Source organism: Salmo salar, chromosome 24, assembly GCF_965601325.2.
Source record: "Salmo salar chromosome 24, fSalSal1, whole genome shotgun sequence".
In the NCBI taxonomy this organism is placed as follows: domain Eukaryota; kingdom Metazoa; phylum Chordata; class Actinopteri; order Salmoniformes; family Salmonidae; genus Salmo; species Salmo salar.
The window spans coordinates 11057031-11069232 of record NC_138314.1 but is presented as its reverse complement, the minus strand read 5'-3'; the positions used below and the strand labels follow the sequence as shown (position 1 = coordinate 11069232).

The 12202-nt window shown below is 39.1% G+C and overlaps 1 protein-coding gene across 2 annotated transcripts in view; it reads right to left on the bottom strand.

Moving 5' to 3' along the window:
* Nucleotides 1–12202, bottom strand: part of loxl2b (lysyl oxidase-like 2b) — a 67119-nt gene that overhangs the window by 12983 nt on the left and 41934 nt on the right. For both annotated transcript variants that reach the window (XM_014170995.3, XM_014170996.3), the window contains exon 5: nucleotides 9067–9283. In XM_014170995.3, coding sequence (XP_014026470.2) covers nucleotides 9067–9283 — 217 coding nt within the window. The remainder of the gene's footprint in view (nucleotides 1–9066; nucleotides 9284–12202) is intronic.

Below are 12202 nucleotides of genomic sequence, written 5' to 3'. Positions count from 1 at the left end.
CAGCTACCCTTTGGTCTCCCATAGAGAGTTTTAACCAAACCCAGTGCTGTTTATCTTTGATATTTGTCATAGACTATTACCAATGTGCTTTCATGAGAGTGATTGTTAAGAGATCTCCACTTAAAAGCTAAACAGATTCACTGTTGCTGTCGAAGTCATTCCAAAGGGTAGGTTTAACAGTGCAAATTAAATTTGACCATACTTTATCACTCATATCATCAATGTTATTTAGGCCTGTATATCATTTGCATTAATCAACAGCTATTGTTTCAATTCATCCAATAATTCAACAAAAAATAGACAATACAATAGGCCTAGAGTTTCAAGCTCTGGGCCCGTATCCACAAAGCATCTCAGAAAGGTCCTAGGAATCCTGTTAAAACTGGTTTTAAAACAAAAAAACCTCTCAGAGTAGGTTTTAGGGTGATGCTAAGACACTGCCCAGACAAACTCTGAGCCAGGAGTAAAATCAACTCATAAATGTTTATTTCACCTGGTAATCACGACAGTTTGAGGTACAGCAAAGGAAAGATAGTGATGATGCTCATTGACATTGTTGCAAATGATGGGGAATAACCAATTGCAATGAGGCATCGCCAGCTGGGAACTCTATAGCACGCTTCAGACAACCACGGTGAATGTGACTGTACATATTAATGTTGCAAGTGTAAAACGTTTGATTAATTTCGCTTGACACAATCACTTCTCTTAATTATCGCCTAATGTTTTGGCATGCTTATAACCTTTTTTTAAACACATTTTTCTGGTTGTTAAAAGCAGAATTTTGACAGTGTTACCATTATATCAACACACTCATCACTACCGTTTAACAATCAATGAGGTATATAAACCCTGGATTGCTATTGCTTTATATTGGCCATTGAGAGGCTTTGAAGCCACCGGTCGGCCATATGTGACTCATTTCAGTAAACTAGGCTTATGTCGCGCGTCACTACTTCACAGGAGAGCAATTTGAACGTAAACTTTAAAAAAAAAATCAAAATGCAGAAGGCAGAAATGCCTTCTGGAACAAGTGAACTTTCATGTGCCTTAATAACAAACTTGTATGCCATCTGTAAATACTAATAAAATTGTTAAATTACGAGCCTAGTTGGTTTAGCAACAGAAAAAGACATGATTGGCTGAGATAATGGGTGGGCTGGACATGCCGAGAGATGAGTTCGGATTGGTCTTCCATGTAGTACGCTTCTGTCTACAACATGAGCTGGTCAGTATGTGTAGGTAATCCTTTCTAACGCGGCTTTTTGAAAGATATCACATAGTAGAACTGCAAAGCTGTTGCTCTCCACTTTCTGGAGGACTGAGTTTTGAAATCAGTGGAATGCACAGTGGAATTAGAGTATGATAGCTTAGGTTAGCTAGCTAACATTGAACCTGGTTGGTTAGCTATCTGGGGAGGCAGGTAGCCTAGTGGATAGGGCGTTGGACTAGTAACTGAAAGGTTGCAAGATCGAATCCCCGAGCTAACAAGGTAGAAATCTGTTGTTCTGCCACTGAACAAGGCTGTTAACCCACTGTTCCTAGGCCGTCATTGAAAATAAGAATTTGTTCTTAACTGACTTGCCTAGTTAAATAAAGGTAAAATAAATAACAATTCATGCAGGGTAGTAAAGTTATGATTATGGTTCATTGCTGAGCTTGCTAGCTAGCTAAACAAAAGACTCCACTATACAAGTAACGATTTCAATAGAATGTTCATGATGTCACTGCGATGACTGTCGATAGACGTAGTTGGTAAATTCACTCTGGCTATCTACTCTGATTTCAGAGCACTCGTCTGAGTGTGACAGAGCACAGAATAACTGACAAATTTACGAACTTTCTACACCCGTTGAATATGGCAGGTATCAGTAAAAGTTGGCAATTAAATTGTTGCCAGCAGCACAGTTGCAGTCACCAACACTCTGGATAACAGAAAAACAGCCTAACCAGCTCTGCTAGGGCGAGTAAAACGGTCAAAGTGAGCTGTTCCCTTATTTGTGTCTGGAAGTAGCTAGCAAACTAGCCAACGTTAGCCAGTTAACGTGGGTGCTTGACTGCTGTTAGGTCAGAACGCTCGGATCAACCCTACTCCTCGGCCAGAGCATCCAGTGCGCGCTCTGAATTTACGAACGTACAATCTGACAACGCTCTGAGTTTATGAACGCCCAGAGCGCACTCTGAGCACACTCTGGCACTCCAGATTGAATATACAAACACGCCCGTAGTAGAGGTCGACCGATTATGATTTTTCAACGCCGATACTGATACCGATTATTGGAGGACCAAAAAAGGTTGCTGCCGATTAATCGGCCGATTATTTTTCCTTTTTGTAATAATGACAATTACAACAATACTGAATGAACACTTATTTTAACTTAATATAATACATCAATAAAATCAATTTAGCCTCAAATAAATAATGAAACATGTTCAATTTGGTTTAAATAATGCAAAACAAAGTGTTGGAGAAGAAAGTAAAAGTGCAATATGTGCCATGTAAAAAAGCTAACGTTTAAGTTCCTTGCTCAGAACAAGAGAACATATGAAAGCTGGTGGTTCCTTTTAACATGAGTCTTCAATATTCCCAGGTAAGATGTTTTAGGTTGTAGTTATTATAGGAATTAAAGGACTATTTCTCTCTATACGATTTGTATTTCATATACCTTTGACTATAGGATGTTCTTATAGGCACTTTAGTATTGCCAGTGTAACAGTATAGCTTCCGTCCCTCTCCTCGCTCCTACCTGGGCGCAAACCAGGAACACATCGACAACAGCCACCCTCGAAGCAGCGTTACCCATGTAGAGCAAGGGAAACAACTACTCCAAGTCTCAGAGCGAGTGACGTTTGAAACGCTATTAGCGCGCACCCGGCTAACTAGCTAGCCATTTCACATCGGTTACACCAGCCTCATCTTGGGAGTTGATAGGCTTGAAGTCATAAACAGCGCAATGCATTGTGAAGGGCTGTTTGAATGAATGCTTACGAGCCAGCTGCTGCCTATCATCGCTCAGTTAGACTGCTCTATCAAATCATAGACTTAATTATAACATAATAACACACAGAAATACGAGCCTTAGGTCATTAATATGGTCGAATCCGGAAACTATAATCTCGAAAACAAAACGTTTTTCCTGTCAGTGAAATACGGAACCGTTCCGTATTTTATCTAACGGGTAGCATCCCTAAGTCTAAATATTCCTGTTACATTGCACAACCTTCAATGTTACGTCATAATTACGTAAAATTCTGGCAAATTAGTTCGCAACGAGCCAGGCGGCCCAAACTGTTGCATATACCCTGACTGCGTGCAATGAACGCAAAATGACACAATTTCACCTGGTTAATATTGCCTGCTAACCTGGATTTCTTTTAGCTAAATATGCAGGTTTAAAAATATATACTTCTGTGTATTGATTTTAAGAAAGGCATTGATGTTTATGGTTAGGTACAGTTGTGCAACGATTGTGCTTTTTTCGCAAATGCACTTTTGTTAAATCATCCCCCGTTTGGCGAAGTCGGCTGTCCTTGTTAGGAAGAAATAGTCTTCACAGTTCGCAACGAGCCAGGTGGCCCAAACTGCTGCATATACCCTGACTCTGTTTGCAAGAGAAGTGACACATTTTCCCTAGTTAAAAGAAATTCATGTTAGCAGGCAATATTAACTAAATATGCAGGTTTAAAAATATATACTTGTATATTGATTTTAAGAAAGGCATTGATGTTTATGGTTGGAGCAACGTGTACCTAAGCGATTATATGCAACGCAGGACAGGCTAGATAAACTAGTAATATCAACCATGTGTAGTTAACTAGTAATTATGATTGATTGATTGTTTTTATAAGATAAGCTTAATGCTAGCTAGCAACTTACCTTGGCTTCTTACTGCATTCGCGTAACAGGCAGGCTCCTCGTGGAGTGCAATGTAAAGCAGGTGGTTAGAGCATTGGACTAGTTAACCGTAAGGTTGCAAGATTGAATCCCCGAGCTGACAAGATAACAATCTGTCGTTCTGCCCCTGAACAAGGCAGTTAACCCACCGTTCCTAGGCCGTCATTGAAAATAAGAATGTGTTCTTAACTATCTTGCCTAGTTAAATAAAGGACTAACATTTAAAAAAAAAAAAAAAAATTAAAATCGGCCAAATCGGCGTCCAAAAATACCGATTTCTGATTGTTATGAAAACTTGAAATCGGCCCTAATTAATCGGCCATTCCGATTAATCGGTCGACCTCTAGTCCTAACATAATCTAATGCTATGCTTTCGCCGTAAAGCCTTTTTTTTTTAAATCGGACAGTGTGGTTGGATTAATGAGAAGATTATCTTTAAAATGGTGTATAATACTTGTAAGTGTGAGAAATTTGAATTATGAGATTTTTGTTGTTTTGAATTTGGCGCTCTGCTATTTCACTGGCTGTTGGCGAGGTGGGACGCTACTGTCCCACATACCCTAGAGACGTTAATCAACTTTCAAAGCAGAATTACTTTCCCATTGTTTCTCAACTGTAGTGTATGATATAACATTTTCTAGCTCTGAGTCTGTACTTTTATCAAAAGTAAAAAACACAATTTCAAATTTTGCTGCATAAGACTGAATCGAGCAGGTCGGTCACATATTGGCACTCCCAAGTAGTAGCAGTCATCCATAGGAAGGAATGGAATTCTACAGTATTTCAATTAAATATTTCAAAATGTAAGTATTGTTTTGTTCTAGTGGGGACAGTAACATTAGTAATCTCAAAAAATTATACTTTAAGGAAAATGTTTATCTTTTTTCATTTTTAGCTCACATAATATAATTTAAAAGTATGCATTAAGGTGTCTGTAATAGAATAAACGTGTAAAAAAGGAATGTATACATTAATAAATGCATTACTATAGCTTCCAAAATTTTTTTTACAAAGGTGCGGGAGTGCCAAGATGGAGGCGTGGCGGTTTCAACACAGTGCCCCCTACCAATCATCTAGTGTAAGTCGTTGTTAACAACTCTAAATCGCTTTGGATTGTCGGCCTCAAGTCACTTGCCAATATTGTTGCAAAAAACGTTGCATATAACATTTGAAAGGTCTATCATTTTCATCAAACACAATCAAAGTTAACATAATCCCTAGCCTTCAATTGCCCAATTTATAGGCATGCCCAATTTAGGTGTCACGTTGGTAACAATGATTCGGAAGACAGGCGCAGGAATGCGTAATAGGGTTTTCTATTCAGCCCAAATTACGGCGTGCTGTGTAAAGGCACGGGGACGAAGACCAAACAAACACGTACACAAAACACAGGGTTGAAACCCAAACAAAAGAGCGAGGAGTACCTCGAATAAATACACACGCGCACAATGATTAACACACGGGACGAGACCCGTAATCATCTGTGCAATCCACACGGGCACAAAACACACAGCACAGGTACTCACACGCACCAACGGCCATTGTAACAATAATCGGACAAGACTATGGAAACCAAAGGGCACATATATACAAATACTAATTAGTGGGAATAGGAGACAGGTGTGCGTGATGAAAGTTCCAGAGGGATCCGTGACATTAGCCATATTTGTTAACAATTTGATATTGCACTTGAAAGGGATAGCTTGAAATAAAATAATGTAAGTAATTAAATAATCGAAAGAAAAACATGTTTATTTATAAGCCTATTTGTTATAAGTATTTAGGCATTTCATGTGAAATAGGCCTCGTGAAATCATTGTCAAAGGCACAAGAGATACTGTTGCATGTAGATCTAGATTATTTATTGATTGATTGTATAGAATTATCCAAAAATTATTTTAACAACTCAGGAACCACTGAATCGCTGCAAGACACCAGTAAAATGTCTCTATTCTCAGCACTTACGACCAATTTTCTACGCTGAGATGCTTTGTGGATATGGGCCCAGGTTGATTTACAATGTAATGATATTTAGTGATTTGAATTGTGTTTGGTTGTCAACACAACCAAATATCATAATTTGAAGGAGATGTATCTTCTGCTTGGATAGTTACATCTGTGTCACTGACTTAGTCTGGCTTTAATTCCAGTTTGTCTACAAATTAATAAAAGTGCATTTAAAGTTTGATTTGATTTAGTCCTATTCAAACACAATTGGATTAAGCCAGAGGCTCAGATGGAACTATCCAAGCAGTAGAGACAGCGCATTCGGAAAGTATTCAGACCCCTTGACTTTTTCCACATTTTGTTACGCTACAGCCTTATTCTAAAATTGATGAAATAATATTTTTTCCTCAACTCCCTGACCAAGGCCCTTCTCCCCCGTTTGCTAAGTTTGGCTGGGAAGAGTCTTGGTGGTTCCAAACTTCTTCCATTGAAGAATGATGGGGCCACTGTGTTCTTGGGGACCTTTAATGCTGCAGAAATGTTTCGTACCTCTCCCCAGATCTGTTCCTCAACACAACCCTGTCACGGAGCTCTACGGACAATTCCTTCGACCTCATGGCTTGGTTTTTGCTCTGACTGTCAACTGTGGGAACTTATACACTGTCAACTGTGGGACCTTATATAGACAGGTGTGTGCCTTTCCAAATCATGTTCAATCAATTGAATTTACCAAAGGTGGACTCCAATCAGGTTGTAGAAACATCTCAAGGATGATCAATGGAAACAGGATGCACCTGAGCTCAATTTCGAGTCTCATAGCAAAGGGTCTGAATACTTATGTAAATAAGGTATTTCTGTTTTTTATTTGTAATACGTTTGCAAAAATTTCGAAAAACCTGTTTGAAGAATAAAAAAAAAAATCCACTTTAAAACAAGTCTAACGTAACAAAATGTGGAAAAAGTCAAGAGGTCTGAATACTTTACGAATGCACATCTCCTTTAAATGTTGATATTAAATATTACTTTTGAAGTACAGTAAATAGCCTAAAGTTAAGTCTATCTTACAAACTAATCCGACATTCAACATTTAAATGAGTAACACTTTCATGGCCACATTTTGAGGTTACTGTAACTATACATTTCTTCTTATGTAATCTGCATGTTCAAGACAGCATGCATCGGTCGTCGCAGGTCTGTGGAGATCTTCACAATTGTTTTAATAATTTGTTCAGAATTTCGAACAGCATTGATCACTTGCACAATGTACTTTTAATGTAATTTCAACTGCAATCCATGTCATTTGGTTATGCTATTAGATAAAGCTGTTGTGAAATGTACTCTGGATCTGTACAGCCTTGAGGCAGAGCTAAACATGTATAATGGGAATATTCTGAGTCCCAAATTGCCACCTATTCCCTTTATAGTCCACTACCTTTTACCAGGGTCAATGAGGCTCTGGTCAAAATTAGTGCACTATATAGGGTAATGGGTGCCATTTGAGACACACCCTATGGGATGTCCCTGGTTATGCCCAGCTCGCTACAAAACACTGTGATGTGGAAAGTGACAGAGCAGGCAGGCATGCATTCTAATGTAAGATCTTAATTTGAGCCAGTTTGCTACAGCAGGAAAATATTTTTGCAGCAACAGGAAATGTGAATTATTATGTGGATTATAATAAATGGACATTTTTTATACATTTTTCGAGAAAAAAAATCAAGGCTGAAATTTCAAAGTGGAAACTTCAGAAGCCTTTTTAAACCTCCAATAAACTACAAGTTTGACATTTCTTGCATTGCATTAAAGTTCTCTTGGAACAAGGTGATCAAATTCAAATTCACACTCGTCGTAAACAACAGGTGTAGACTAACAGTGAAATGCTTACTTACAGGCCCTTCCCAACAATGCAGAGAGAAAAATATAGAAAGAAATATACTTTAAAAAATATTTTAAAAAAAAATACACAATGAGTAACGTTAACTTGCAAGGCTGCGAGGTAATTGGGGTAGATATGTACATATACTGTAGGTAGGGGTAAAGTGACTAGGCAACAGGATAGATAATAAACAGTAGCAGCAACGTATGTCAAAATAGTTAGTGCAAATTAAGATCCTACATCTGTACAGCACTTGGATGTGCAAAATAGACGTGGGATTCCCACAAGATGTTTTCAATAGACCAGCATGAATTATCTCCTTCCCACAGATCCTGAGTCCATGACAATGAATCACTTGACAGTAAACATAAAAAACTGCAGATGGGCTTAACAAAGCCAAGTAGCTAAAGTGTTTCTGAGTGTCAGTGTTTCTTGCGTCTCAGAAAACTACATTGTCCATCAATCTCTCACAGGATTAATGCGATCAGAGATAAATTAACCCACTCATATTGACAGAATATAGTTCGACCCCCACAGCTACAGTATTTCCCCTATCGACTGTATGTTTTATTTGCCATAGCTCAGCAGTGGCATAGCAGAAATCTGACTGAATCATAGAAATAGCATCATTAGAAAAGGTATCACCAGTCAAGTCAATAGGTCTGGCTATATCCAGTGTTGTGATTATATTTCTATAGACAGAATGCAGTGGTTTAGTAAGTCCGTGGTGGCAAAAATGGCCTTTCCCTTTATTCAGATTACAACATCTCACTTTCGGTTATTTGAAAATGAAATCATCTCCAGAATATCGCTATTTTTAAAACAAGTCATATAAAGCTAGTTTGAATTTTCATTTTAATCCACCAGAAAGACGAATATTACAACAAATATTATGACTAAACTCAAATATTTGTTAATGATATTATAAATAGGACTGGTGAAGTTGTCACACATGCAGCAAACAAACATATATGTAAATGTCTGCTATATCCAAAATTACAACCAACTGATTGCAGCATTACCGCAAAAATGGAAGAAGCAAGTGGAAGGGAGAGAACATAAGGAACTTGTCTTTCGGCCCTACATTAAAGATCAAAATTGGTTAAAGAAAATTGTGACAAATAAATAAGTATACCAGTTTCATTTAAGGACCCAAAAATTGCCAGCTGTGCCATACAGGTTGCAAAATATTCGGGAAGAGATTTTCGATGTGCCGATTCCATGGCACATGGTTTATGAACTAATACACAAAACAATACCAGATTCAAAACGTAGAGTTTTTCAATTGAAATTATTTTACAAAATTCTTGCAACCAATAGAATAAAAATAAATGTCTGTGGTGCATACCTCTTGTTTAAAGGCCTTCCTGAAGCCTGTCATGGGGGTTGGGGAGAAGGCTCTTCCTGGCACACAGCTGACCACCACTGGAGTGCCCCCACCACAGGTGCTATTGGCCTTTGCTGCCACGGCATGGCCCAGATTGCAGCTTGACACGTGGGCCTCGTTTCCAGTGCAGTTGACAGAGTAATCCCAGTAAGAGGGCTTTCTCCTGCGAGCAAACATCCTGAGAACACAGGGAACACATAGTCAAATAATAACATTTCATACACAAGGCTGCTATCCCTTTTTCCCTAACACCTATACACTACAGCAACAAACATAACCGTATGTAGTCAGCTAGTGGTTAAATAAGCCATAGCCGATAACAAAGGGTTCAGTATTAGGATACAGATGTGCATGTTTAGTCTGGGATGTGAGCAATACGTGAGGTTAATTGAGGTCTTCCAGGCCTGTAGGGATGTTAATCCATTCCTTTTACTTTTTAGTAGTTAGCCAACCAAAGTGTTTAATGAACGTTTAGGGCAGAACAGCGTGTGCTCATCCTGCGTCTATATCACATGTCTGAGAGGTGTACATGAAAGCAGATTAAAGAGGAAGAGACACGCACACAGCATTGGTTTTCCATTTGGAACCTGGACAAAGAATATCGCTGCTCACTGTCTGGAACCCATCCAAAGCCAGCGTTCTAAGCCATTGAGACTGTGGGCGACATACAGAAGTTGTGAGTGTAGGATGGAAAAATAGAACTTTGGGGAAAAAAGGACCGGAAAAGCAATCACATGTTTGTTTTGGAACAGTGATCTATTGCTACGCTTCAATGGAAAACTGTAATTTATACAGTAATGTGGGGTATTATCAACAATAAAATATTGAGAAAGCATTATACTGCAGCATACTGTAAATCAGGCTTCGCCAAATGGCAGTGATTCTATTCTAAGCAACAACAAAAAAACACGTTTTGTTTTTAAATATATTCGTTTTAATTATTGGACATAAAAGACTGCAAAAACACCAGCAAATCAGCTCCAAGTGATTTTAATTTAGGAAATCTGTTCCAAAGTATTCCCACAAATAAAAGAGAGATATACAGTGCATTTGGAAAGTGTTCAGACACCTTGACTTTTTCCACATTTTGTTATGTTACAGCCGTATTCCAAAATGGATAAAAAATAAAAATCTCAATCTCGTGACAGGCAATACCTCGTAATGACAAGGCAAAAAATGGTTTTTAGAAATATTGGCAAAAAATAAAATAAAACAACTGAAATTTCACATTTACATAAGTATTCAGACCCTTAACTCAGTACTTTGTTGAAGCACCTTTGGCAGCGATTCCTGCCTGGAGACGTCTTGGGTATGACAGAACAAGCTTCGTACACCTGTATTTGGGAAGTTTCTCCCATTCTTCTCTGCAGATCCTCTCAAGCTCTGTCAGGTTAGATGGGGAGCATCGCTGCACAGCTATTTTCAGGTCTCTCCAGTGATGTTCGATCGGGTTCAAGTCCGGGCTCTGGCTGGGCCACTGATGGACATTCAGAGTTCTGAGCACTCTAGGGCTTTCCCTCGATCCTGACTAGTCTCCCAGTCCCTGCCACTGAAAAACATCCCCACAGTATGATGCTGCCACCACCATGCTTCACCGTAGAGATAGTGCCAGGTTTCCTCAAGACTTGACGCTTGGCATTCAGGCCAAAGAGTTCAATCTTGGTTTCATCAAACCAGAGAATCTTGTTTCTCATGGTCTGAGAGTCCTTAGGTGCTTTTTGGCTCCAAGCGGGCTGTCATGTGCCTTTTACTGAGGAGTGGCTTCCGTCTGGCCACTCAACCATAAAGGCCTGATTGGTGGAGTGCTGCAGAGATGGTTGTCTTTATGGTAGGTTCTCCTATCTCCACAGAGGATCTCTGGAGCTCTGTCAGAGTGACCATCGGGTTCTTGGTCATCTCCCTGACGAAAGCCCTTCTCCCCCGATTGCTTAGTTTGGCCGGGCGGCCAGTTCTAAGAAGAGTCTTGGTGGTTCCAAACCTCTTCCATTTAAGAATGATGGAGGCCACTGTGTTCTTGGGGACCTTGCTGCAGAAATGTTTTGGTTCTGTATTTCCACCCTACAGAATCCAGTACTATACTGTATTTTTGTAGTGCTAAAAACTTTTTGACCACTAGTCAATGCACGCCTCTTATAAGGCACACCTCGAAATATGATAATGAGCCAGAAACAACAATACCATTATTATATTTTGAGGCATGCCTTCTTGCAACTGTTAGTGTGAGTCTGTACCAATTTAACTCATATGTGGTTATAATGCCCCATCAATTTATAAAATATAAGGGCCAGATTGGAATGGCAGCAAGTTTTAAATATTTATTGCTTAAGTATTTTGTCATGTCCTTTTGATCTCTTTTGCCCTGCAGTTGCTGCCAGTTTAAAAGCCTTTGTTACGGCTTCTAGAAGCTCAAATGATCTAAAACACCAAATATTCATTGATATGATGTAATGTGTAAGCACATTACCTAGCAGCCAACCCGCTTGCACCAATCCCCATGTAATTCAGGTAAAATACTGTGAAATCTCCCCCCAATGAATTTAATGTATTATGATTATGGTAGCATTTACTTTTTTTTACAGTACAATACAGTCAATTCTACTGTATGTCATTACACAGTACTCGCTTTGATACTGTATTTAGATTACAGTAACTCCTTTACGGTGTACTTTTCATCAGCTTGAAAGTTTGCACGTGCTATCATTTATTTTGAAAGGTGCGTTTTTTAAATGAAACATACCACAGCACGGATGACATGCATTTGTAAGATGTGTACTCAACCCTATGACCTCCAAATTATTTGGAATACGCTAAGTTAAACTAGAGGGCATAGAGAGGCATTTGAACAGAGGCAAAGTTTGGATTATGAAATAACTGTAGACATTGGCTGTGTGCCGCCGCCTAGACCAAACGCCAGACTATAAAAACAATTTGCATGTTTCATGGGTTTAAACCAGGTGCAGGCCGGGAGAGATGGAAAGTAGGGAGCTGCTGTACTGTGTTTACCTAAGCAGAGGAAACTTCTCTCCTTCTCTACCCCTACTGAGACAGTAAATTCAAGGTTTGCTTCAGATCTAGAGGCGAGGGTTAAGGTCTGAGT